This window comes from Dipodomys spectabilis, unplaced genomic scaffold (assembly GCF_019054845.1).
Source record: "Dipodomys spectabilis isolate Male_0828 unplaced genomic scaffold, ASM1905484v1 ptg000080l, whole genome shotgun sequence".
Taxonomy (NCBI): Eukaryota; Metazoa; Chordata; class Mammalia; order Rodentia; family Heteromyidae; genus Dipodomys; species Dipodomys spectabilis.
Window position 1 is genome coordinate 3,300,633 of NW_024870757.1, and position 26,270 is coordinate 3,326,902.

Sequence of the window (26,270 nt, forward strand, 5' to 3'; positions counted from 1 at the left end):
GCCAATTCAAATCTGATCTATAGATTTGTTTCTATCAAATCTGAGCAAGATTTCATTATAAAAACAAAACAATCCTAAGCATATAAAGAAGGCAAAAGAAGAAAAAAAAAAAAGGGTACAAGGTCAATTTAAAATAGTAATGGAAAGAACCACTTTACCCCATGTGAAGATTTACGACAGTTACGATTAAGTAAACAGACCAAGATAAAAATCAGAGTGTTATTAAAACCACGCAAGTCAAACACTTAAAACAAGCCTTAAACAGTAGGTTACAATGTGCCCATCTACTCCTCAGTCCTTAGAGAGGGAGTGCTTAGTACATGCTTAGCATGCTCCTATTTAACATGCTCAAGGTGGTAGTTCAATTCCCAGCACCACACACACATAAACACACACACTCGCTCGTGCACGCAATGAGTATAAAAGTAGTTCATAAAGCAAAACTTCATATCTCTCACAAGAACATGTGCTCCATGAGAATAGGCTCAATGCTGTAGAAGAAAAACATGGCAAGTCTCCATTCCAGCCTCCATGTCTGACCCTTGACAGTGAACAGCAATGTGCACACAAGACACACATGCCTGTGTCCTCACCTCCTGAACCACAATCCTCTCCACCTAAATAACCGAGGAACTCCGAGGACCAGGGCCAGAGACCAGAGGGGGCCATATGAAAGCAGAGCTGGATTTTCTTCTCTATCGCCTCCCCTGTATAAAAATTCCTGAGAGAACACTGCACTGTGAAGTAGGAGAGATGTGGCTGAAGGTTTCCCAAGTGCACAAACCCCTGGATGAAGTCTTGCACAGAGAATGCTCTGAGCTGGGTGGGTGAGTTTCTCGAGGCAGTCTTCAGGTACATGACTCTGTGACAGGGGTTTCTCTTTGGTATAAATGATCAGTTGCCTGTAAATGATTTCCCTCCACGGAGACATTCAAGAAGTCATTCCTCAGCAGAAGTTCCTGGATATCAACAGAGGTCTGACCGCTCGTGAAAGTCCTCCCGCCACCTGCCACGTTGGCGGGGTTTCTCCCTCTGTGCTTCTTTTGGTGCTGACAGAGGGAGGAGCTGCGGCTGAAGGCCTTGCCACACTGGCCGCACTCATAGGGCTTCTCCCCCGTGTGGATGACAGCGTGTCGGATGAGGTTTGTGCTCCAGCAAAACGACTTTCCACACTCAATACACTCATAGGGCTTCTCCCCACTGTGGATCCGCTTGTGCCTCGTAAGGCCTGACCTTCGGTTGAAGGCCTTCCCACACTCCATGCACTCATAGGGCTTCTCCCCAGAGTGGATGCTGAAGTGCCGGATCAGGTCCGCCCTATTGCTGAAGGCTTTCCCACATTCCTTGCATGCAAAAGGCTTTTCTCCAGTGTGGGCCCTTTTGTGCAGGATGAAGGTGGAGCAGTGGGTGAAGGCTTTTCCACACTCACTGCACACATAAGGCTTCTCGCCAGTGTGGATGCGCTGGTGCCTCTTGAGGTAGGACCTGTGGTTGAAGGCCTTCCCGCACTGGAGACACTCAAAGGGCTTCTCTCCCGTGTGGATGACATAGTGGTGGATCAGGGCGGCGCTTTCACAAAACACCTTCCCGCACTCGCTGCACTCGAAGGGCTTCTCCCCCGTGTGCGTCTGCTGGTGCCACATGAGGTATGACCTGTGCTTGAAGAACTTCCCACACTCAAAACACTCATAGGGATTCTCCCCGCTGTGGATGATGTAGTGTCGAATGAAACCCGGTCTATCTCGAAAGGCTTTCCCGCATTCTTTGCACACAAATGGTTTTTCTCCAGTGTGGCTCCTGTTGTGCAGGACGAAGGTGGAGCGGTGGGTGAAGGCCTTCCCGCACTCCCCACACTTGTAGGGCTTCTCCCCACTGTGGATGCGCTGGTGCTGGGTGAGGTGGGACTTGCGGTTGAAGGCCTTCCCGCACTCTCCGCACTGGTAGGGCCTCTCCCCTGTGTGGACCCTGTGGTGCTGCAGGAGGTACGTGCTCTTGCTGAAGGCCTTGCCACACTCTGTGCACTCGTACGGCTTTACTCCAGAGTGGATCCTCTCATGTCGAGCAAGAAGACGTTTCTTGTTGAACCCTTTCCCACACGCACTGCACTTAAAGGGATTTTCTTCCTCCTGAGCCATGGGGTCCTTGTCTGACCCAGCAGGGTCACAGTCATGAAGAGCATCTTGCGGAGGGATCTGTCCCGGGACCACGGTGGAACACACGTCCTGAGCCTCCCTGAAGCCATCCCATCCAAGGCTCACGTTCCCAGGGAGCTCTTCCCTCTGAGCATTCAGAGCATTTGATCCTGCACTCAAGAGCCCTTCCTGCCATTCTGATGAGCCTTCCTGACCTGTAACTTGTGCCAACACTCCCCGGCACGAGACTCCCTCACGCACAGCTGTCTCACAGGTCGTACGTTCCGTGGCCTTGGTTTCTGAAACACATTCAATGTAACAGGGACAGTCGGCAATGAGAACACAGAACAACATGCCCACAGCAGTGGAAAAAATGATGCTGGAAGCTTTGACTTTATGTTTGGTAAGCCTCAGGTTTGAAATTCCTTTTTTTTTTTTTTTGGTTTTTGTTTCTGGAGTTGAATACTTGACTCTACTCCTCTCCTAGTGGGGAGGGTAGACAAGGGGACAGAGGGTCTTCAACAGAGACATGCCTATCTTCAATTCTGGATCAATCACAGGAAACCCATTTACCTTCACATAGCTGATTTGGAACCACCTAGATTGTGTGTTCCAAAGACCTTAACCAAGAGCTGGCTGAACAAGAAAACCCAGTGAATAAGTAAATCACCAGGCTCTGAGCCACAGATACCAACCAAACCTCCTGATCAATTACAGGTTGGAGACAGAATTCAGCAGGGTGTGATACCTACCAAACCTTTGGTACAGCGCTTTCAGCTGACCCACACAGGCCTCTCTGCACCAATGAGAAGAACATTTACACATAATGAGTCACTGAGACTTTAGAGTTTGATATAGCAGTTAGTTCGGAGTTCAATGAAGCAGACTTCCTAGAGACTGTGACAAGTATGAAGGGTTGGAGAGCAGAGGAGCCTCAGGTCAAAGGGCTCCCATGTCTCCACAATCCCCAGCAAGGTCACAGCAAGAGGTCTCCTGGGGGTTCCAGGGCCAGTGGTCTCTTAAGTCTCACACCTGTAAGATCTAGACACTTACCTGGACAGGTGCTTTTGGAGAGGCCCCGTGTCACCGTCCACAGCTCTTGCCCATGGGTCAGTTGGTCCATCAGCGCAGGCTTAGAAACAGGATGCCCTGTTCAGTGAGAAAAACGACGGCTGCTGTTGAGAGATGACGACCCTAAGTCTCCACTGGGACTCAACTGTGGTAGTTCAATTTTTCCATCAGTGCTTATAGGGCCTGGCTGGAAATCCTGCCTCTGAGTTTTGCAAACACCTATTTCCTGCCGCTATATACTTAATTTTATGCTGGAAGCCTAATGGTACTGTTTCTTTTTTCTTTTTTGTCAGTCCTGGGGCTTGAACCCGGGGCCTGGCCACTATCCCTGAGCTCTTTCCCTAAAGGCTACCATTTCAAGCCATAGTTCCACTCCTGGTGGTTAACAGGAGATAAGAGTCTCACAGACTTTCCTGCCTGGGCTGGCTTTTGAACTGCGATCCTCAGAACTCAGCCTCCTGAGTAGCTAGGATTACAGGTGTGAGCCTGTAGGGGTAAAGCTGAGCTCAGAGGCCTGGGTCAGCCGAGCCTGGGGCAGAGGTGGAAGGGAAGAGGCAGGTTCACAGCATTGTGAAGGGAGATGGCCTTACCCAGTGAGGCCAGGAGCCCAAAGATCTCCATCATCACCTCCTGGTACAGGGTCTTCTGATCTGGGTCCAGCTGCCCCCACTCCTCCTGGGTGAATGTCACGGCCACATCCTCAAAGGTCACAGACACCTGCAAAGTCAACAAGTGTTAGTACTGGCCTTGGGTGATTACATGGGCTGTCATATATACTTTACCCAAAAAGACAGAAAGAGATGAATCACACAGCCCAAGCTGTGGGCTGGGCTCCAGGGGGAAGGAGAAAGCTACCTTGTCCTTCATATGGTACTGAAAGAAGTTTTGAGAAAATGGCAGACAATAGAAACAACTTATGGACTGGTGGGGAGACAATAAGGTTCTCTGATGTTACAGGAATCAGAAAATGATCACAACACTGACAATGACACCAATGACATTGATAACAGCACTACCCGAGCCACACCACTTTGGTGAGGTGTCTGTCCCATGCAGCCTGAGCCTTACTGGTTCAGCGAGGCGCCTGAGAAGGTAACATTCTGTGTTAAAGTGACTAGTAGTCTCCAGCTCTGAAGTCAAGTCCCTGGTCACTAGAATCCAAAAGCTACCGCAAGTGGCACCTGCCAGTCACACAGCCTTAGGATCTTCACTCCATCTCTAAGCCGTAATGTCCAGATCAACATTAACTCTCATTTCATTAAAAAAACAAAAAAAAAAAAAACCAGCCATTATATTTGAAGAGAAAATACTCCACACTTGGTGGGCTTCAGGAATTGTTACTCCTCTTGCAGGTTCTGAGGCACACACCTCATCAACTCCTTCCAGGGGTCACTGACTTGAGGGTAAGGGACCTCCACAAACTCACCCAGCTTTTTAAAGTTATTATTTGGATAAGTCCTGGGGCTTGAACTCAGGCCGGGGTCCTGTCCCTGAGCTTCCTTTGCTCAAGCTAGCACTTTACCCCAGAGCCACAGTGCCACTTCCGACTTTTTCTGTGTATGTGGTACTGAGGAACCGAACCCAAGGTTTCGTGCACGCTGGGTGAGCACTCTACCACTGAGCCACCTTCCCAGTCAAATTTACCCAGCTTTGACTCGACTTTGTCGAGACAGAGCGAAATACAAGGGCAATGTCTGACAGAGGAAGAAAACTCGGCGTGGTCTGTGGGTCTAATCTCCTGAGTCGGAGAAACGGGAAAGGAGAAGGTCTGAGATCGGCCAAGGCAGACTAGTGCAGGCCTTGGCTTGGCTCAAAGTCCAGATTATGGCTGTGACCAGGACCCTCAGCACGCAACCTCCATCAATCCTAGCGTGGGGCTGCAAGGCGGAGAAGCTGCGGGAGGCCTCACTGCAGGGCTCCGGCCCGGGACGGCCCGGGATGGGGAGGGCGGGGAGGGCGCGGTGGGCCCTCACTCGAAGTAAATTGTTACCACCGCGGCGGCCGACGGGCAGGCTGTCGCCGGAGTTCTTGTTCAGTTCCCTGCTTGGCACCGCGAGGAGAGACCGGCCTTACCGCACCACTTCTGGGGGGGGTCTTTGTGCAGAAAAGCGGGTGGCCGCGGAGCGGAGCGCCAAGCCCGGTTCTCAGCACGGCCTGCCTGCCCTCCGTCCGGGAGCCCGGTCGCTCCGCGCCGCCGGGCGGTGACGGCCGGGTGGGCGCTCTGCTGACCCGCGAGGTCCTGGGCCTCCCACCGCCGCGCACGGCCGCCCGCCGCCCCGCACGCTCACCTGGGCCCGGGCCGCGGGCGCCGGCATCCCTGCCATCCTGGGCCCCGCCGGCGCCGTCCCCCGGTGCGTGGCCTCGGCGCCCGGAAGGAACGCGGAGGAGCGGAGGACAGCGCCCTTCTCCTCACGCTCCTGGCGCACCGGACCGGCGAGAAGCGAACGGAGACCCCGCCGCGCGCCCCACAGCCGGCGCGGACAGAGCCGGCGCGCCGGAGTGACGTCCGCACCCCGCGGTCCGACGCGCCAGAGGCGCGCGCGCAATGCCTTCTGGGTAGCGTAGTTCTTGCACCGTCGCACATCCCGGAAGTCTGTGACCCGTGTCCTCGGGGCACCGGAGGGCTTGCGGGGCGGGCAGACGGAGACTCACTGCCTCGAGCGCGGACCCACAGATGCGGAGGAAAGGAGAACCATGAGCAGCACAGCTTAGTTCCCGAGACTCCGTCTCCGCCGATGGCTGTTGAGTAGAGAGGCACGTGCTGTCATCCCAACGACCAGCGGAAGCACGAATGGGATCCCAGCTGGCCTGGGTATAAAGTGAGACCCTGTCTCAAAAATACTCCCCCTCCCCGCCCCCATGCATATACACAAAGGTCTGATCAGTGGCTCAAGTGGTAGAGCACCTGTCCGGCCAGCATGACACCCTGAATGCAAACCTCAGGCACTGCCATACACCAACTCACACACCATCAGAAAAGACTGAAACTAGATGATTCCGTTTTTACTAATCAGCATGTTGAAAGAAAGCACAGGACAGGAGGTGGCAGAAGGGGTGAGCTCCTTGAGCCGGTACAGAGGGAGATGTGGCTCCGAAGTCTTCTACGCAGAGGGAGGCAGTACTCAGCGGGATGGGCTCCGTTCCATGCTGCAGGGTCTGGCCCAGGGGCAGCAGCTCTGAGGGCTAGTGTCTAAGAAGAGTAGAGGTCGCGTCCTGGGCCCCCGCAGGCATAGATGAGGACACCTCACATTCACCTCACCAGGCCAGGGAACAAGAAGTTCTGTTAACTTTGGTTAATGTTCTCATGCGTGGAGTCACTTCAGAGCATTCCTCTTTGGCGGGGGAGACAGGGTTTTTCTGAGACAGGGTTTGTTATATATCCAAAGCTGGCTTTGAAACTCATGATCCTCCTTCAAACTCCTGAGGGCTGGGATTACAAGCGTGCCCCAACACACCTGGATCTTAACAGATAAACCCCCCCTCTGATACATCTCACCCTCTGATTCCCTTCTCTCAAAAAAGCAAAAACTGAAAACACCATTTTGCATTCATGTCATTTTTTGGTTTAGGTCTAGATTCTTCATGAGACAATAGATGTGATATTTGTCTTCCTTGGTCTGGCTTGTTTCTCGCAACCTGGTGGTCTCCAGTTCCACTGCAGTGGAATTTAATTTCTTGGTTACTCCCTTCAGTCTCTCCTCTTTACTAGCAAGCGTAGTTATTGTCAGGGATTTCCTTTCCCCACTTCACATGATCTTATAGGATGGAAGGTAAAAACAGACAGGTTCCCCCAGTAGTCATAGAAAATAGCCAGATATAGAATGTCCACTGATCCAATGGCTTTCCAGAAACCTTAATCCTGAGGGAATGATAAAGAAGCAAAGGAAACTTGTGGGGGATAATGGAGAAGCAGGAGGTGATGGGGGGATGATGGAGAAGCAGGAGGTGATGGGGGGATGATGGAGAAGCAGGAGGTGATATGGGAGATGAGAAGCAGGAGGAGACATGGGGGATAATGAAGAAGCAGGAGGTGATATGAGGGAATGATGGAGAAGCAGGTGACCTGGGGGGATGTTGGAGAAGCAGGTGATATGAGGGGATAATGGAGAAGCAGGAGGTGATATGAGGGAATGATGGAGGACAGGTGATATGGAGGATAATAAAGAAGCAGGTGACAAGGAGGATGATGGAGATACAGGAGGTGATATGAGGGAATGATGGAGAAGCAGGTGACATGGGGGATAATGGAGAAGGAGGAGATATGAGGGGATGATGGAGAAGCAGGTAACATGGAGGATAATGGAGGAGGAGATATGAGGGGATGATGGAGAAGCAGGAAGTGATATGAGGGAATGATGGAGAAGCAGGAGGTGACATGAGGAATGATGGAGAAGCAGGTGACATGGGATGATAGAGAAGCAGGAGGTGATGTGGGAGGATGATGGAGAAGCAGGTGACGGTGTGGGGGATGATGGAGATGCAGGAGGTGACATGGGGGGATGATGGAGAAGCAGGAAGAGATATGAGGGAATGATGGAGAAGCAGATGATATGGGAGGCTGATGAAGAAGCAGGAGGAGATATGAGGGGATTATGGAGAAGCAGATGACATGGGAGGATAATGGAGAAGCAGGATATGACGTGGGGGAAGATGAAGAAGCAGGAAGTGATATGGGGGGATGATGGAGAAGCAGGAGGTGATGTGAGGGATGGAGAAGCAGGACTTGATATGGGGGGATAATGGAGAAGCAGGAGGTCATATGGAATTTCATTCATTCCATTAGCAGGATGACCCAGCCTTGGCTGTTGGATGAACATTGCTGTGGCTCCCTTTCCAGGGCCATCTAGAAATCTTTCAATACATGCATTTCTTTTTTCTTTTCTTTTGCGGGTCCTGGGGCTTGACCTGTGGGCCTGGGTGCTGTCCTTGAGCCTCACTGTGCTCAAGGCTAGCCTGCCACCCCTTGAGCCACAGCGCTACTTTCAGCTATTTCTGAGTAGTTTATTGGAGATAAGTCTCACAGCCTTTATTGATGGGGCTAGCTTTGAACAGTGATCCTCAGATCTCAGCTTCCTGAATAGCTATCATTACAGGCGTGAGCCACTGACAGCCTGCTTTGTTGTTTTTTGGATAGGGTAGTGCAACTGCAACCAGATAAACCACTTACACAGGTATTCGTATTGAGGCAGTACTAGCGGTAATCAATTTGCCCACTGTGCAGGTGTATAATGGGTCATGATACAAAATTTACAGAATAAAACTCAGGGCCAGGTCTGGTGGCCACACCAGTAACCCCAGCACTTGGAGACAGAGACAGGAGGATTGCAAGTTCAAGGACAGATCCAAAAACCAAGGGCTAGGACTGTTGCTCATTTGGTAGAGCGCTTGCTTCTGTTGCCCAAGGCCCTGGGTTCAAGTCCCAGCACCGAAACAGAACATTAGAAATACACTAGGCCAGCTGGGTAACCAGAGCCTCCACTGTCATCACCCCAGGCCCTCACCCTGGCTGTCAGCTGCTGGTCAAACGTGTGGCTTTGTTGAAGCTCCTGGTACGGCTCACCCCGGGGGGCATGTTCCAAACGAGGTACCCGCACAAAGCGCCATGGAAGTAGTTGTCCAGGGTGTCTGAAGGAGGAACAGGGAGGGTCAGGCTTCAGGGACCGCAGGCCAGGCTCCATGTGAGGCTTGGAGACCAGCAGCCCAGCTTGAAGCCTGTCAGGGGAGCAAGGGAGAAACACCACACACACGGGGTAACCCCCCTGGAGAAGGCGGGGAGCGCACCCGGAGATGGTGGGCAAGGCAGGGTTTCGGTGGCATGGTAGGGAGACGAAGCAAGGCCCCCCCGAGCTGACCAGGGTCTGAAGGCTCCCTGCCCTGCCTCCTGCCCAGGTGCGCAGCGCTAACGGGCCTGGAGGAAGAGCCCAGGTGAGGGAGGCCGAGGCCCTCAGCCCTGGGGTCCCTGTGCCCTGGGAAGGGGTAGGGGGCGATCCCCTTGTCTCGGCCGATGTCCACCGACCTCAGCGACTAAGGGGCTGACCTCGGGGAAGGGCAGAGACCTGAGAACCCGTCCCTTGGTACTTGTATAGGAGCTGCTGCTCATAGGGCGGGGCCGGCAGCTCCTGAGTGATTTCCATTGGTCAAGTTTTCGGATTCCCTTTGCAGCGTGTCCAATAAGATAGCAGCTTCTGCCCCACCCCTCCCGCGACTGGCCAATGGGGCGCCAGGGGGCGAGGCGGGACCTCATGGTGGGACTAGGGTGGGGGGCATCAAAGAAGGTAGCAGGTGGACGGACTGTAGAGGAGTGGGCAGGCGGAGGGCCGCGAGCTTATCCGCGTGCCTGCGTGTCCGCATGCAAACCAATCAACCCCAGGACGGTGGGGAGGAGCCCCAGTGCGGGCCACAAGCCCCGAAACCAGGGGTGGCAGCAGGGATCCTCTGCCCAGGGCGGCGGCGGAGGTCCCCACAGAGGAGCCCAAGGCCTGTCCTCACTGCATCCCACGCACACTCCGCACCCAGCCTCCCCGCATCCGGGCCGAATTCCCAGCCAGGCTAGGGTGGGGTGGCGGTCAGTCCTCCAGTGCCTCGGACCGGCTCTGTCAGGACGACAGAGGACACCTAGTGGAGGAACTGGAATAGGTGGGGAGATGGCAAACAGACAACTCACACACAAGAGGAGTGGATGCAGAGTGCGATTTAATGCAGAGGATAACAAGCTTTTATAGCAAAAGTCGCCATAAGAAAGGGCAAAAGGTTACACAATCTTGCTGCAGGGCTTCATTCTTGGGTGGTCACCAGCTGGTCGCCTGATAGGCACTTGTTTTTATCTCTAAGAAATACAATGGGTTTCGATGTTTGTCTCCAACTAACCATTACCTTTTTCTATAGAGGCCTTAACTGTCCCATAAGATCTTTCCTGTTCCTTCTTTAATAGTAAGCACCAAGGAGGCCTAGATCTAGCAAGTCTCTTAGTAAATAAAGAGAGTAACAGGAAGTTCTTTCTCCAAAGTAGTTATCTCAGCAATTGCCATACATTCTTTCTGTTCTAGCCACGCCTACAGCTTCTTGTAAATCTCTTACAAACAATTCCTTCTGCTGAAGTGACATCGTGAAACCCCCAATACTTTTATGTTTACTTATGACTTGTCTACTAGCCTCCATAAGAGGGGCTTTCAGGGTAGCACTTAACTCTGGTAAGTTAGTCATATTTTTAAGACACTCATCAGATATTGGAGTCGTCAACACTCTGAACGTCGAGCATGAGTAAGTACAATGAGCAGCAGGAACAGTAAAAGATTAACAGGCACTCTTATACAGTGAAGAAAAGAAAAACAAGAACAGAAACACATCTTTCCCAGGGGTTTGCCAGCCTTTCCAGGAGGTAGGCCTCTTGGAAGCCCCATTCTCTGAGGTAGACTTCTTTGAAGTCCCATTCTCAGAGATAGGTCTCTTTGAAGCCCCATTCTCTGAGGTAGACTTCGGTAAAGTCCCATTCTCAGAGATAGGTCTCTTTGAAGCCCCATTCTCAGGTCTGAAAGCAGGTTTCCCATGCTAAGCAGACTCCACTGGAGTAGGCGTGGCACTCCAGCATGGGCACCGGCTTGCACTGGGTGGTGTGGTCCACGGCGCCCACCTGGCTTCGTGTCTCGTTCACAGGGACCAGAAGATGGCGCAGGGTATCAAGGGTATCAAGGGCTCGGACAGGAAGGTTGGTGAGGCCCAGGACACGCAGGGAAAGGGGCCAAGTCTCCCGGACCCCCAAGGCCGTACCAGTACTAAGCAGGCTCAGGAGGCCTCGTGGGCCACGCTGGGCCCCCTGGGCCCCAGGGCTGCAGGGCCTTTGGAGGGAGGTCACACAGAACCTGTAAGGACAGACAGCTGTGAGGAGCCTGGGCATCTTGGAATTGCCTGGCGCTGGCGCAAGCTGGACCTCTGGGGCCGGAGATGCAGAGACAAAGGTTAGTACTCGGGCTTCCAAGCAGTGCACAGGAACTTTGTTCGGATGGAGCCAGGATGGGGCCCGGCGCCCCGCATCACCTAGGTGGGCACATTCTGCCACAGAGCCACCCTGGCCATCCCAACTCTAAAGTCAGTGCACCGGCAGGTGCACTCAACCACTGGGCTGCATCACCAGCCCAGATTAAACATCCTTGGCCTTTAAAACTAAACCACGGAGCATTCCAGGAAGCAGCCTCTTTTCTGCCACTGCGCCAGACAAGGCCACCCTCACACCCATGGGAGTCCCGCCTCTCAGCTGGGGCCAGCTACTGCTCTCACCAGAAAAAGAAAGACACACCAGGACTGCAGTCACACTCTTGAACTTTCTGCATTTAATGACACAGGAATACTCAAGCCAGTATCCTGTTGCTCTCTCTCCAATGAGGCCAACGAATACAGCTCAGATAGCAGCAATGAAAGTTGGGAAACTGTTTACATTCCATACACACCATAGACCTCTCTCTCATAGATCTAGACATTGTGTCATACAGAAAAGTGCAATAAAAATAGCATCTCCAAACCAGACCGCTTTCAGCCATGTACTTGATCCTGCAGAAATATAAGACTTCACACACACACACACACACACACACACACACACACACACACACACACACACGGCAGACAAGGTCTTTCTCGTGCCCCACCTCTACGGTCCTCGTCATCACAGAATTACAGTGGTTACACTTTCATAGGTCATCACCTTGAAATTATGACTTTTATTTTAGGTCCAAGACAGAACTCTTAACTTGGTACCTGCTGCTTTCTCTCACTGGCTAGCACTCTACCCATTGAGCCATGCTTCCAACCCTGACTTTTTAAGGAAACAGTATTTGTTTAATGTCTGTTACTGAAATTTGAACTCACTCAATTTTATTGACAGGAAGTTTGAACAGCAGGCCAGAGACAAAATAACCAGTGCACGGAAGGGCTGGAGGAGCGGCTCATTTGTAGAGCACCTGCCTAGAAAAGCTGAGGTCTTGGGTTCAAACCCTAGTACTGCCCCAAAAAATAAACACAGAAGGAAAAACACACAACAACCCTAAACTAATGTACGTGCTAATGAGTTTGAAATGAACAACAACAATAAAAAAGGATAAATACTGACAAAGACCAGAGAATACAGCCAGGTACAGTGGAATAGGTGGTTGTGAGCACCAGCTGCTCACAGGTGAGCCCTGGAGCGGAGGAACAGCCTGGGACATGGGGAGACTTTGTCTCTCACACAAAAAGGGAGTGGGGGAAAAGTGGGATGAAACAGGGAGGAGGGTTAGGGAAGCAGACGGAGAGTCAAGAGAACTGATAAAAAAATGCCCAACAGTGCTGGAAGGAACTAGAAATGCTACATCAGTTTTAAATAACAGAGGTATACAGTGAGAAGACTTAGCACACAGCTACAGCAGTCAAACAGAAGGCCAAGAACAAGCGTTTCTCTCTTTTGTTTTGAGTCTAGGTCTAGCTTTGTAGTCCAGGCTGGCACAGAACTGTAGCTCTTTCCTTCTCTGCTATCCAAAGGTTGGATTACAAGTCAACATAACAGCTTTGGTTGGTTTTTAAAACCACACAAAAGTTTGCTTCTTTTAGAATTCAAGCCTTAAATGATCATAACAGTACAATAAAATATGTTCATTCAAATGTGCATTATTGCTTTAAACATAAAAGCATTTCATGGCTCAAGCCCCCTAATAAGCTACTGCAGAACACAGTAAGTATGAGTAAGACACCTGCAGCCTACTGGAGTGTCTCACTCCTGACACCGGGCAGCAACGAGCGTACACACACCTAAGACAAAGCAAGGCCAAGGCCTTCACCTCTGATACCAGCGAGTCAGACAGAGGGCCGAAGTCTGGGCAGACTGCTCCCCCGAGACCTGGGCTTGCACTGCATTTTCTACCTCTCCTTTTAAAAACAATTCCTGAGATAACTGCACTGTAAACTAGAAGAGAGACGTAGCTAAAGACATTTTTCTATGTGATCAAAACCCCTGAGCATCAATTAGATAAAGTCTCAGATGGAGAATAATGCTCTATGCCAAGTTGGTTTTTAGATGTCTTTAGATGACAAGAAAGACTGTCACTGAAGATTCCTCATAGGGGAGACACTTGTGGACTTTCTCTTTGGCATGCATGACCAGATGCCAAGGAAGATGTTCCTTTTGGCAATCTTTCCCCAGTGGGTCCGTTCACAAAGCCTCTCCCCACCAGGAGTTCCCGGAGGGTCACCGAGGCATGTATGCTCATGAAAGTCCTCCCACTGCCTGCCTTGCTGGCGGGCTTTCTCCCTCTGTGTTTCTTTTGGTGCTGACAGAGGGAGGAGCTGCAGCTGAAGGCCTTGCCGCATTCACTGCACTGATAGGGCTTCTCCCCGGTGTGGATGATGGCATGTCAGATGAGGTTTGTACTCCAGCAGAATGACTTCCCACACTCGATACACTCATAGGACTTCTCCCCACTGTGGATCCGCTTGTGCTGCGTGAGGCCCGACCTTTGGTTGAAGGCCTTCCCGCACTCCATGCACTCATAGGGCTTCTCCCCAGAGTGGATGCTGAAGTGCCGGATCAGGTCCGCCCTATTGCTGAAGGCTTTCCCACATTCCTTGCATGCAAAAGGCTTTTCTCCAGTGTGGGCCCTTTTGTGCAGGATGAAGGTGGAGCAGTGGGTGAAGGCTTTTCCACACTCACTGCACACATAAGGCTTCTCGCCAGTGTGGATGCGCTGGTGCCTCTTGAGGTAGGACCTGTGGTTGAAGGCCTTCCCGCACTGGAGACACTCAAAGGGCTTCTCTCCCGTGTGGATGACATAGTGGTGGATCAGGGTGGCGCTTTCACAAAACACCTTCCCGCACTCGCTGCACTCGAAGGACTTCTCCCCCGTGTGCGTCTGCTAGTGCCACATGAGGTATGACCTGTGCTTGAAGACCTTCCCCCACACAAAGCACTCGTAGGGACACCATGGACCACGTAGTGTCTCAGGAACCCTCCCCAGTGTTGAAACACCTGTTTGCACTCTGTGCACAGGAAAGACTTCTCTCCACTGTGCCGCCGGCTGTGCAGGAAAAAGTTGGAGCAGTGGGTGAAGGCCTTCCCAAATTCCCCACACTTGTAGGGCTTCTCCCCACTGTGGATGCACTGGTGCTGGGTGAGGTACGACTTGTGGTTGAAGGCTTTCCTGAATTCCCCACACTCAGGGCCTCTCCCTGGAGTGGATCATCTGGTGCTGCAGAAGGTGTGTGCTCTTGATAAACGTCTTCCCACATTCTGTGCACTCGTACGGCTTCACTCCAGAGTGGATTTTTTCATGTCCAACAAGGAGAGGTTTCTTGTTAAACACTTTCCTACACCCACTGTACTTGAAGGCATTCTCCTTCTGGACAGTCCCTGGACACACGTCCTCACCTGTCCCTGCCTCGTCCTGTCTGGGGCTCCTTTTCCTGGGCTTTTTCTCCATCTGGGCCTCTGACCCTGGTTTCAAGGGCCTTTCCCACACTCCAGATGGACTGCCCTAGCCCCCAGCTTGTGCTACCCACGAGGCCCCCAGGGCTCCCTCCTGTGCGGCTGGCGGGCAAGGGGTTGGCTCTGTGGCTGTTGTTTCTGCATGCTCACCTGAAAGAAACTAGCACAGAAGAAACATGATTGTCATTTCAAAATTGAAGCTGAAAAGCCAGGCGCTGGTAGCTCACGCCTGTAATCCTAGCTACTCAGGAGGCTGAGATCTCAGGATTGCGGTTCAAAGCCAGCTGGGGCAGCAAAGTCCGTGAGACTCTTATCTCCAATAAACCACTCAGAAATCCAGAAGTGGGGCTGTGACTCAAGTGGTAGAGCCCTTGCCTTGAGCTGAAAAGCTGAGGGACAGCGCCCAGAGTTCAAGCCCCAGGACTGACAAAAACAAAAACAAAAAAGTGAAGCTGGAAACCGTACCTCCATGTGATCTCAGAATGTCAGCCTGGCACCTTGCCTTTTTTCTGGTCCTTGGCCTCCAGAGGCTATGACAGGGCCACCCTGGGGCAAGGTCAGCACAGGAAGGTCATAGGGCTGCCTCACAATGACAGATTGCCAGGCTGGGCAGAGTTTGAATGACCCACGCACTAAGTGTCCTTCAAGTGCCCACAGGGATGATGGGATGTAGTGAAAACCTTAGCTGCCTTGGGGGAGTCATGATCATACTTCCATGGGAAGCGCCTCCCACAACTTTCAGATTCCTTTTAAAATTCATAGTAGGTTGCTAGGATTGCAAGTTCTGCAGGTCAGGAATAAACATGGACCCCGAAGTATTATCCTGAAGAGCTGACTCAGGGAGATGTCTGGCCACACAAGAAAAACAAACCAGGTAATTAGGGCTTGAAGCTGGACATGATGGTGCACACCAGCAATCCAACACTCCAGAGAAGGACCACGAGTCTGTGGCCAGCCTGGACCACACAGTGAGATGTTGTCTCAAAATAAAAATGGCTGAAGATACGGCTCAGTGTCATCATGCCTAGCATGAACAGGCCTGGAATACACTGACTGCAAAGGAGGGATGGGGCTTGAGCCACATCTATCAGCTGACCACCTAGACCTGGAAAACGCATCAGCAGTGGAGATTGAGCTGCAAGAGGAAGAACTACCACCTGGGCCCAAGTGAGGGAGCTTCAGAGGAGCTCCTGACCCCGCAGGCAGGAAAGCAGACAAGAGGGCGGGCAGGCAGGCAGCTCTGGTTAGTCTCTGGGGTGGTGACAGAATACGAACCTGAGGTCATAGAACCAGAACATTCCATCCCTGGCATTTGTACCCTTTGTCAGTAATAAGCATGACTGTATAACCGGTCTTTGAGAGTTAGGCGAGTCATTTTAACAAGTCAGCAAGCCTGAGGACAGTTCTGGAAAATTCCGAGCTTGCAGCTGGTGGCAGAAAAGGTCTCAAGAAGAAAGTCCTTCTGGCCATAAAGAAAGAGGCCAGGCTCTGTAGCCTAGGAGTCATGCAAAGACAGAGCACTTCCCGTTAGTGAGGAGGACCTGCCTGCCACCCTCAGGACAGGCTCACAGGCTAGAGGTGACTGGGAACAGGTTGAATCTGGCATGCCTCGAGCACAGAGCAGAATGCACACAGTTTGGATGGAGAAAGTTTCTTAGCATTAGATAAGTGCACACAAAGCATATGCTCTGCCCTGACCTGTGTGAAGCAGGGAGATCTGCACACAGGAAATGACTGCAGCCACAGGTGAGGGGTAAAGCTGAGCTCAGAGGCCTGGGTCAGCCAAGCCTGGGGCAGAAGGTGGAAGGGAAAGAGGCAGGTTCACCGCACCATGAAGGGAGATGGCCTTACCCAGTGAGGCCAGGAGCCCAAAGGTCTCCATCATCACCTCCTGGTACAGGGTCTTCTGAGCTGGGTCCAGCTGCCCCCACTCCTCCTGGGTGAATGTCACAGCCACATCCTCAAAGGTCACAGACACCTGCGAAGTCAAACAGTAGTAGTGCTGACCTTGGGACTGTTGAATGAGACACAATCCTTACTGTTCCTTCTGAAAAGAATGCTGAGAGAAGTCCCAGAGCTTTGGGTCCCTCAGTACATCCTGTAGTCTATGCTCTGCACTGGACTCAAACACCAAGGAGACCCTGCTTTGGGCATATAGTCGGGAAGGGAGAGACCCTTCCCAAGGAGTCATCAGAGGAAATCAAAGAACAGAAAGACTGTGAGAGGTGGGCGGGAAGCGATAGTGCGATCAAGTTAGGTGCGTTCTGTTGTACCTCGAAGTGTTTCTGTACCTGTGCTGGAGCAAGCAGAGGCTGCCTGCACCACAGACCTCACGGAAAATAGCTCAGGGGGCGTGGGGACCCTTTTCCCAAGCTCTAGATTTGTCCTCGATCCTGCAGCAGAGTGCCCTTCCCGGCCAGGGAGCCCTAGCGCTCAAGGATCATAGCAGGCCCTAGAACCAGGACGCCTGGCTGGAAAGATCCGCCGGCTTCTGTGCTCATCTCAGCGGCTGGCGGAGCCAGGGCTCCCTCAGAGCCTCCCCTCGGTCCGCCGTAAGCCCCTGTCTCCCTCCTCGGTCGGGATCGTCCGCCTCTCCGGGTATTCAAGAAATCACCGCTCCCTCATTCAGTCATCGGCCGAGCACAGGGCTGGGCGCTGCCACTGGCGTCCGCTGCTTGGCGGGTCCCAGACGTTTCTGCCTGGGCTGGCTTCGAACTGCCACCCTTACGGCTCAGCCCGAGTGGCGGGGATTACGGGCGTGAGCCGCCCCGCGCCCGCCGAGCTCACCTGCGTGCGCGCCGCCGCCATCGCCGTCGTCCCCGCGGGAGGACGCGCGCACGCCCTCATGGCCCCGGCCCCGGCCCCGGCCCCGGCCCCGACCCCGGCCCCGGCCGCTTCACTCCTCAGCGCCGTCCCGGCACCAAATCCGGACCCAGTCCCGGTATCAATGGGGCTGGCGGCGAACAACCCGGAAGTCCCGCCACCCGGCGGTGGCGGTCCTGGCTCCTCGCCCATGCGCAAAGCACAGCCTTCTGGGTAGTGTAGTTTTCAGGGTGTCCATGACTGGAGGCCGAGCGTCGGGCTGTGGGCGAGCCCCCGGGCCGCCACCGACCTTGGTCCGGGGGGCACGTCCGCAGGCGCTGGGACCAACCCGGCCGCCCTCCCGAAGCCGGGCCCGTCTCCGGACTTGACACGCTTGGATTTTACCTCAAGTTCTTTGCGCGGATGCAACGCCAGTCCCGGGGCTCGAACCCGGGGCCCAGGCGCCAGCCCGGCGCTGCTTGTGCTCAAGCCTGGCGCTCTACCCCTGGGGCCGGCTTTCTTCTGAGTGGTTCGCCGAAGATGAGACTCCCAGGAACCTTCCATCCCAGGCTGGCTTCGAACCCTAGTCCTCGGGTGTCCGCCCACGGAGCAGCTCAGGTGCCCGGCTGGCCGGGGATTTGGTGTACTTTCGTAGGCCACTGGAGGCCACCTTTGCTTATATGCATACATTATATACATATGTGCATACATACATCTGTATGTATAAAATATATACGTATATATGCATATAATGTATAATATGTATATGTGTGCATATATATACATATATATAATATATGGGTTTTCTAGCCAGAGAAGTTGGCCAATAATGAGTCATAAACACAAGCAGAAGGCAACCAGTGATGTGATTTTTAATTTAATTTTTTTTTAAAAGAGACACAGTTATTCAGCATCAGGATCGGACGATTACATTTTACCCCACCGAATGGTGGGGGACCCACATGAAAAGGCTTCCTACTTCCCACAGAACAGAAGATAAAATAACCCACCTTGCTAGGTCCTGTAGCCACAAGGCGTCACTGAGCTCACCTGGGGGCTTCCTTGTTGATTGGCTTTTTTTTTTTTTTTAATAAGTTTACAAAGATAGAATTACAGGGGTGGGTTAATCTGGCTTCAGGACCTACGTGATTCATGTGTGGACTCCCAAAGTAAACCAAGATATCCCACACATTAAAGAAGAGGTCCTCAAGTTTTGGAATGGGGGCATTTGCAGAAATCGTAGGGTCTCCCAGTTGTTCTAGAGTTGAATCCCAACATTGGCATTTCTAACCAGTCTCTTGCCGCTGCCCGGTTGGTGATCAAGAACTGTATTTTCAAACCTACCCCATTCAAACATTAAGACTTTCACTCTAATTGTAGGAGAGAATAAGCTGACCTTTGCTCTAACCGTAGGAGAGAATGAGCTGACCTCTGATCTAACTGTAGGAGAGAATGAGCTCATTGAGTGTTTTCATTGAGCCTTTTCACCCTGAGCTGCTGTTTTCTTCATCTGGAAGGCGGGAGCTCGGGCTGTCCGTGAAAACCCACCTTCCTCGGAGTCCCCAGAGGGGTGGCCAGCTGTGGTCTGCTGTCTTCCCAACAGGGCTCCAAATATCTCGTTGTGCATGTAAAAAAAGATGTACCCGCAATGCAGCCTCTCCTCCCGAACTATGGCCTCGGGAACTCTGGACACCTGCAGGTCACTGAAAGTGAACCACGCCTGACTCTTGAAGTTGTAGACGTCGCTGATGTAGTGGCCTGAGTTCTGGGAGCCCCCCAGGTGGCTGACGGCGCTGATGAGACGGTAAGCTGGGAGAGGAGCTTCTGTCTGCAAGGAGTTGGGGCCCTCGGCCTCCCTCTCAGAGCTCTCCTCACTTTCTGAAATGTCTTTCTTTTCAGGATTCTTGTCAGAAGCCAGGTCAGTCTTGTGTAGTCTCAATTCTGAAAACTCACTCAGGTCTTTGTCTGCGGTCTCCAGGCTCTCCCCCCGGCAAGCCAGCACCCACTGAAGCAGTGCTTCATTCATTCTCTCCTGATCGTCCTGGTGGAACTGGCCAGCTGTTCTCTGACCTTCTTCCAGACTCTCCTTTTCCTTATGGTCATAAGACCCTTCCAATAACTCAGCGATGCTATCAAGATCTAACTCCCTAAGCAGGATGGTTTCCTCACAATTCTTAAGTTCTGGGTTTTCAGGCACCGGTAGAGGCTGCATATGTCCGGGATGTGGGTGTGGGATGCTAACTGGCCCACTTTCATCTTCACAGATCACACAGGGCGAGACCTCGTCCTGGTCTACCGTAGAGGTGGGGGCCGGCAGCTGCTCTCCCTCTAGCACCCTGGATCTGGAGTCTCGCAGCTGTGGCTCCAGTGCATCACCATCCCCAATGCCTCTCTGTGCCTGCTGGTGCCTTGTTCCTCCTCTGAAACCCGTTGTCCAGAATGGCTGTTGTTCAGCTTCCTCCTCAGGTCCCACAGGCACAGCGAGGGGACCGCTAGGTGCCAACCTTGTGGGCCAGCTGGGGGTCTCCCAAGTCCAGTCTTGAAGGACTTCCGGGACTTGGTCCTCCCCCACAGGAGTCCGTCTGCGTAAGGCCTGTGGCAGCCGAGGGTTGTCAGTGCAGTGAGGAGATAAGTGTAAATACCTGGGAATCCGAATGCCTTGACTGTCCTTCACTGGCTGCCAGCAGTCATCCAGGCTGTAGCGTTTCAGGTGAACAATGAGGACTCTGGGGAGCTGACTAATCCTGTACCGCAGCACAGCACATGGGTGCTCACACTCCTTACACACGCGCTCCACGTCTTCGGTCTTGAAGAAAAGATCCAGCAAGCTCTGGACAGATGGAGGAAGAGGGGTGTCTTCCTGGCATAGGTTGATGGAGAGATAATCACTCCGTTCTGTCATGAGCGTCATCTGACCACAGGCCTTGCAAGTGATGGAAACCTGCAGTTCCAATTCAAAATTCGCAGCCACGGGACAAAAGGAAGCTGGGATGGCAGCATCCCCCGCGTGCCTCAGCGCAGGTGAGTCTTTGCGCTCCATTTCCCTCTCTGTGCTCCAAATCCTGTTCATGTCCTCACTGTCTTTCTTCAGCTGCTCTAAACATTGGCCTAAAAATTCATGAGCGTCATTCTGCAGGTTGCTGGAGAAGATCTCGGAAGTGGCCGAAATGGCCTTTTTAATACTCAGAAGTAACTTTGCCTTGGTCTCTACCTCGGAAAGATCTTTCCAGAGAAGCAGCTGGCTCAAGGGCCTAATCAGAGCATCCAAGGGAATTTTCATCCAGGAGTCTTGTGTGAGTAAGTCCTCAGCAAATGATGGGATTGCGAACAGAGATTGCAGGATGGCATTCATGTAGCAGGTGTTCCCCAAATTGGGGAAGCCCCCGCCTTGTTCCCTCTGGTGGGACTCCAAGGGAGCCCCATGGGTGGTGCCCCATCTTGGGTGGTCCTGGCTTTGCTTCCATTCTGGTGAAAATAGGACATTCCTTCCAGCAATGGCAGACAAGGTGGAAGGGAAAATCTCATCTCGGTTGGGGTGTCTGTTAGACGTAGTCCTGAGTGAAGGTCCAAGTTTCACATTTTTGTCCTTTTTCAGGTAATCTAAGTTCAATAATTTCTTTCTCTTGCCACTCAGGTTCCCCTGGGGATAGGTCTTGAATCTCTGATTTGGATCAGGGTTGTTTTCTCTCAGGAAGTCTTCCTGAACCTCTAGACCAGATGCATGTGCCTCATCTTCTTCCTCCTCCTCCCGTTCCTGTTCTAACAACCAGTCTTTTGTTGCCATGGATCGATTTGTTGTTAACAAAGCTGTTTTCAGAGGCGTTTCACTTCCTTTCCTGACTCTCAGGGATCTATAGGTTGACTTGTAATGGAGAGTTTTGTCACCAGCCCTGGTGCCTCTAGTCTCTTGGGGTTTCTTGGGTGATTGAAATCTGTTCTGCTGAGACTTTTCCAGCGACATCTTCCACAGCCTTCCATCCGTGACTGACAGTCTATCAAGAAGAAAAGAGGTTTGGTTTCACAAAGTTAAATTCAAATGCCTTTGTCTTTCTCCAGGGTCTGAGGCCCACACTTTCAACATTAATTAGTGGTAAAAATCCTCACCGATTCTACAGATCAGTGAACTGCCCATTCAATCTCATCCTCGATTTTCTCTGTCTCCAAAGTAATCTTCCCAGCATTCTTGTCTGGTTTTTGACGGAACTGCGTATAATGGGAAGAGTCCTTCCTCTACAAATAAAATGGATGGTACCTAGAGGAAAAGAGCGCATGAGTAGACCTCCCAAATATATATATATTTTTAAAACACACAAAAAAAGAAATGATTGTAAAAAGGGGTCTGGCTGGAGGGGCAGGAGCCAGCGGGTGAATTTGATTGAAGTACATTTTACGCATATGTGAAAATAGCAATATAATAAAATAGCAATAATAAGCTAGTTGCCAAAGCTCACGCCTGTCATTCTTTTTATTTTTATTTTTTGGGTCCGGTCGTGGGGCCTGAACTCTGGGCCTGGGCACTGTCCCTCAGCTCTTCAGCTCAAGGCTAGCGCTCTACCACTTAAGCCACAGCACCACTTCTGGCTTTTTTTCTTTTTGCTTATGTGGTGCTGAGGACTCGAACCCAGGACCTCAGGCATGCAAGGCAAGCGCTCTATCACTGAGCCACCTTTCCAGCCCTCACGCCTGTCATTCTAACTTACTGAGGAGGCTGAGATCTAGGGGTTGGGATCTGATGCCAGCCCACGCAGGAAATCTGTGAGATGTTTATCTCCACCAAAACCACCAAAAAGCCACGTGTGGAGCTGTGGCTCAAGTGGTAGAGTACCAGTATTGAGGGAAAAAGCTTAGGTATAAGTCTTAGGCCTCAAAGCCCTAGGACTGGTACAAACCCAAACAAACAAACCCAAAGCATGCTAAAAACAGAATGCCTGCTCCTTAACATTATGACTTCAGATAAAGTCAGCAAAGTTCCAGTGAAACAAACATTAAACAGAAATTTACCTTTTACTCAAACTCATGCCCTTGCAAAGAACTTGAGTGAAAATCCAGGGAAACCAGCTTGGGAGAACTGTTGGGCTCTGTACGGAGCAGATTCAAATCCCAGCCCTATTTAAACCACCAACACCTTGTCCCACCCTATGTTGCCTGAGCTCTTAAAAGAAAAATGGCCAATCAATCTCAGCCACAAAAAACTCATCAGTAGTGAAAGATTAAATTTAGGTTCTTCCCCAAGCCCTGACAAAGCTCCACCCCAATCAAGCAGATTAGATTAGCAATCCAAAGATTTATCCATTTTCACTGAACTCTGCTTCTGGCACATCTTCTATTCCAATTTATTGCTAGAGAAATCTTGTATGTTCTGGGGCTAGTTGTGACTTGGCTCAGCCTACAACTTTAAGCATACTTATTTTTTATTTAATTTTAATTTTTTTGGCAATCATAAGGCTTGAACTCTGGACCTGGGCGCTGTCCCTGAGCTCTTTTCGCTCAAGGCAAGAGCTCTACAACTTTGAGCACAGAATTACTTCCAGTTTTTTCTGAGTAGTTCTGAGATAAGAGTCTCACGGACCTGCCCGGGCTGCCTTTGAACCGAGATCCTCAGATTTCAGACTCCTGATTAGCTAGGATTATATGTGTGAGCCACCAGCACCTGGCTTGAGCATCCTTACTTAAATCATTTTTTTTAAATTTCTTGTTAGAAAGAGACAGGGGAAGTGATTCATATGATCACATTTCACCCACACATTCTTGTCATCTCAGCATGAGGGGAGCAGAGGCAGGAGAGCCCTGAATCCCAGGCCAGCCTGGCTACACACAACAAAGACAGACAGACAGACAGACAGAGAAATCAAGTGCTGGATGTAGGTGGCTCACGCCTGTCATCCTAGCTACTCAGGAGACTGAGATCTGAGGATCTCAGTTCAAAGCCAACCTGGGCAGGAAAGTTCATGAGACTCATCTCCAGTTAACCACCTGAAAACCAGAAGTGGCACTGTGGCTCAAGTGATAGAGCGCTCGCCTTGAGCTGAAGAGCTGAGGGACAGTGCCCAGGCCCAGAGTTCAAGCCCCATGACCATCAACAACAATGAAAGGAAGAAAGAAAGAAAAGAGAAAGAAAGCAAGTGTACAGCACTTGTCTGTGCAGACCAGCTTGTCTGTGCAGACCTCCAGGATCCAAAGCCCAGCATCCCCATTGCTGCTTTAATGTCAAACTACAATTTGTTTGAGTTTCTCATCAGTCTGCTCCGGTCAGAACAATGCCTGATTCTTAGGGTATAATTCAATGGGCCCAAAATTATTGCCATTGCTGCATGATTTTTTTTTTCTGATTCTAATACATTGACAGGGAAGCATTGTGGCTCTATTGGAAAAAAAAAAGGAAACAATGCACTTTTTTTTTTTTTTTTGTCAGTCATGAGGCTTGAACTCTGGGCCTGGATGCTGTCACTCAGCTCTTCAGCTCAAGGCGAGTGTTCTACCACTTGAGCCATAGCGCCACTTCTGATTATTTTGGTGGTTAATTGGAGATGAGTTTCACAGACTTTCCTGCCTTGGCTGGCTTTGAACCATGATCTTGAGATCTCAGCCTCCTGAGTAGCCTAGGATTACAGGCGTGAGCCATCGGCACCCAGCAACAATGTGACTTTTACTTTTTTTTTTTGGACAGCTGAGGCTGCCCTTCTGCCCCAGTGTCCTGGGCGCCAGCACTATAGGGTGTCAAGCACAAATGGCTCTGATACCCATCGCCGCATTTGTACCACTGACATGAGCTGCACACCTTGATACCATTGAAACCTACAGGCCTTTCATTGGTTTTTTTTTTTTTTTTTTTTTTTTTTTAATTTAATTTAATTTTATTTGAGAACATACTGTACAGAGGGGTTACAATTACATGGGCAGGATAATGCATACATTTCTTACCAAGCATTGCAGCCTCCTCCTTTGTTTACCCTTCACCTCCCTTCCCAGCCTCCCCCCTCCCTCCCACCCAATCATACCACCCCTCCCCCCCCCCCCCCCCCCCCCGACATTGTAAAGCTGGTTTTGACATGACATTTTGTACTTCTCATTGTTGCAACAGGTCCACCTGAGTCCTTAAACGACTTGTTTGTCCCCATCTCCTCCACATGTTATACTGACATCAAATATAGTGAAAGCGGGGGTTACACTGTGGGGGAGGGACATACAAAGCAACAAAGAGATAATATTATAAATGCGTTAGAAACACATGCATGAAAGAAACAAAAACATTAAAATACATATTTGAGGTTTCGTTTTCCTAACATCACATTGTTTTTTTAACAGGTATGGAAAGAGGCACAAATAGAACTAGATTAAGTTTTTTATCTTGAGGGCTGGATGCGGGGCTCAGCAAGCGCTGGCCTTTTGTCAGTGCAAATGCACACACAACACTCTTCCTTGAGTCATGAGATAAATCAACAGGGATGCGTGCTGATACTCACTTCCAGTGGACACACTTATTCCTTCAGTATGGGGTGGGAGGGAGGGGAGGAGGGAATGGGGGGAAAGGTTGGAAGGAATGGGGAAGGGAGGCGGAGAGCTCACTGCCTGTGGTCCGCACTCCCAGCATGTCTGGGCATCCCCCTGTGTGTTCACTTGTGATTCCCCATAGCCACCACCAGATGGCGCTGCTGTAACACTGTCTGAGACCGGGCTGCACCAAGGCTGTCTCCTGAAACTTCTACAGTGGAATCAATCAATCAATCAATTGGTGTTTTGTCCAGACTGATGAATTTAGAGAATAAGGTGGGCGCTGGTCCCCTCCCTGCCCCCCCTCTCCCTGGCCTGGGCTCTCACTGTACGGATGGAGAGGTGGAGGGAGAGATGGGTGTATACCAGGAGGTGAGCTTGCTCAGAGGCCTTGCCCTGGTCACAAGAGGAAGCTTCACCACAAAACTGTATGTTTTTGTTTCGTTGTTGTTGTTTCTGGTTGCGGGGCTTGGGTTCTGGGCCTGGGCGTTGTCCCTCAGCTCTTCAGCTCAAGGCCAGCACTCTACGGCTTGAGCCACAGCACCACTTGGAGTTTTCTGGTGGTTTATTGGAGATAAGAGTTTCACGGACTTTATTGCCCAGGCTGACTTTGAACTGTGATCCTTGGATCTCAGTCTCCTGAGTAACATAAGCCACTGGCACCAGGTTCTGTACTTTTTTTTTTTTTTTGTCAGTGGTGGTGCCTGAACTCTGGGCCTGGGCGCTGTCCCTCAGCTCTTCAACTCAAGGCAAGTGCTCTACCACTTGAGCTGCAGCACCACTACCAGCTTTTTCTGCTTATGTGGTGCTGAGAAATTGAACCCAGGGCCTCATGCATGCGAGGCAAGCACTCTACCACTGAGCTATCTTCCATTCCCCCTTCTGTACTACTAGTGAATCTTTTTCTTCCCCTCCCCAAAGAATAACAATGTGATGTCACTAATGGTGTACACCTGAAATCCCAGAGCAAGGCAGGAGGATCTTGAATTCAAAGCCAGCCTGGGCTCCATTGTGAGACCTTATCTCACAACAACCACCATCCACCAACCATCCCAACAAACAACCAGTCAGCCAACCAAACAAATAACAAAAAAAAAAAACCAAACAACCAACCAGCCAGCCAAATAACCAGCCAAACAACCAGCCAACAGACACTGCCCCCTCCCCCCCTTAGCCATGCTTCCAGCTGGCTCTGGCCCACTGTCCAGGCTCTGTCTGCGGCCCATGTTGTGTGGGAATGTAATGACTTCAGAGTCGAGAAAGTCCATAGAGGCCTGGGCGAGTTTTATTTGGCTGGAGGAGGGGCCGAGAGCAGCCCCAACCTCCAG

The 26,270-nt window shown here is 51.4% G+C and overlaps 3 protein-coding genes across 3 annotated transcripts; all 3 read right to left on the reverse strand.

The window, feature by feature from the left end:
• Positions 1-205: 205 nt before the first annotated feature.
• LOC122110607 lies at positions 206-14,725 on the reverse strand. The gene is given in 10 exon segments (XM_042683188.1): positions 206-2,431; positions 3,186-3,281; positions 3,794-3,920; positions 5,492-5,827; positions 8,705-8,828; positions 9,398-9,494; positions 10,767-11,062; positions 13,299-14,145; positions 14,148-14,383; positions 14,385-14,725. Coding segments are annotated over 10 exon segments (4,002 nt in total). The 5' UTR covers positions 14,645-14,725; the 3' UTR covers positions 206-848.
• LOC122110561 (zinc finger protein 543-like) lies at positions 14,699-17,499 on the reverse strand. The gene is made up of 3 exons (XM_042683147.1): positions 17,437-17,499; positions 16,501-16,627; positions 14,699-14,799 (listed from the first exon to the last, which is right to left on the reverse strand). Exons 1-3 carry the CDS (start codon positions 17,494-17,496, stop codon positions 14,699-14,701), a joined length of 288 nt encoding a protein of 95 aa, XP_042539081.1. The 5' UTR covers positions 17,497-17,499.
• A 1,423-nt stretch (positions 17,500-18,922) lies between these two features.
• On the reverse strand, positions 18,923-21,235 carry LOC122110608 (ubiquitin carboxyl-terminal hydrolase 29-like). Its single transcript, XM_042683189.1, has one exon. The coding sequence runs from the start codon at positions 21,233-21,235 to the stop codon at positions 18,923-18,925; it is 2,313 nt and encodes a 770-aa protein (XP_042539123.1).
• Positions 21,236-26,270: the final 5,035 nt, after the last annotated feature.

Bases quoted from the DNA above. Each gene is read 5' to 3' on its own strand.
- LOC122110608 (XM_042683189.1), bottom strand. From the start codon at position 21,235: ATGGCAACAAAAGACTGGTTGTTAGAACAGGAACGGGAGGAGGAGGAA.
- LOC122110561 (XM_042683147.1), bottom strand. From the start codon at position 17,496: ATGAGGGCGTGCGCGCGTCCTCCCGCGGGGACGACGGCGATGGCGGCG. The intron at 16,628-17,436 runs GTGAGCTCGGCG...TTGACTTCGCAG, and splicing joins TGGCGGCGGCGCGCACGCAG to GTGTCTGTGACCTTTGAGGA. The intron at 14,800-16,500 runs GTAAGGCCATCT...AGTTTCTTTCAG, and splicing joins TGGGCTCCTGGCCTCACTGG to GTGAGCATGCAGAAACAACA.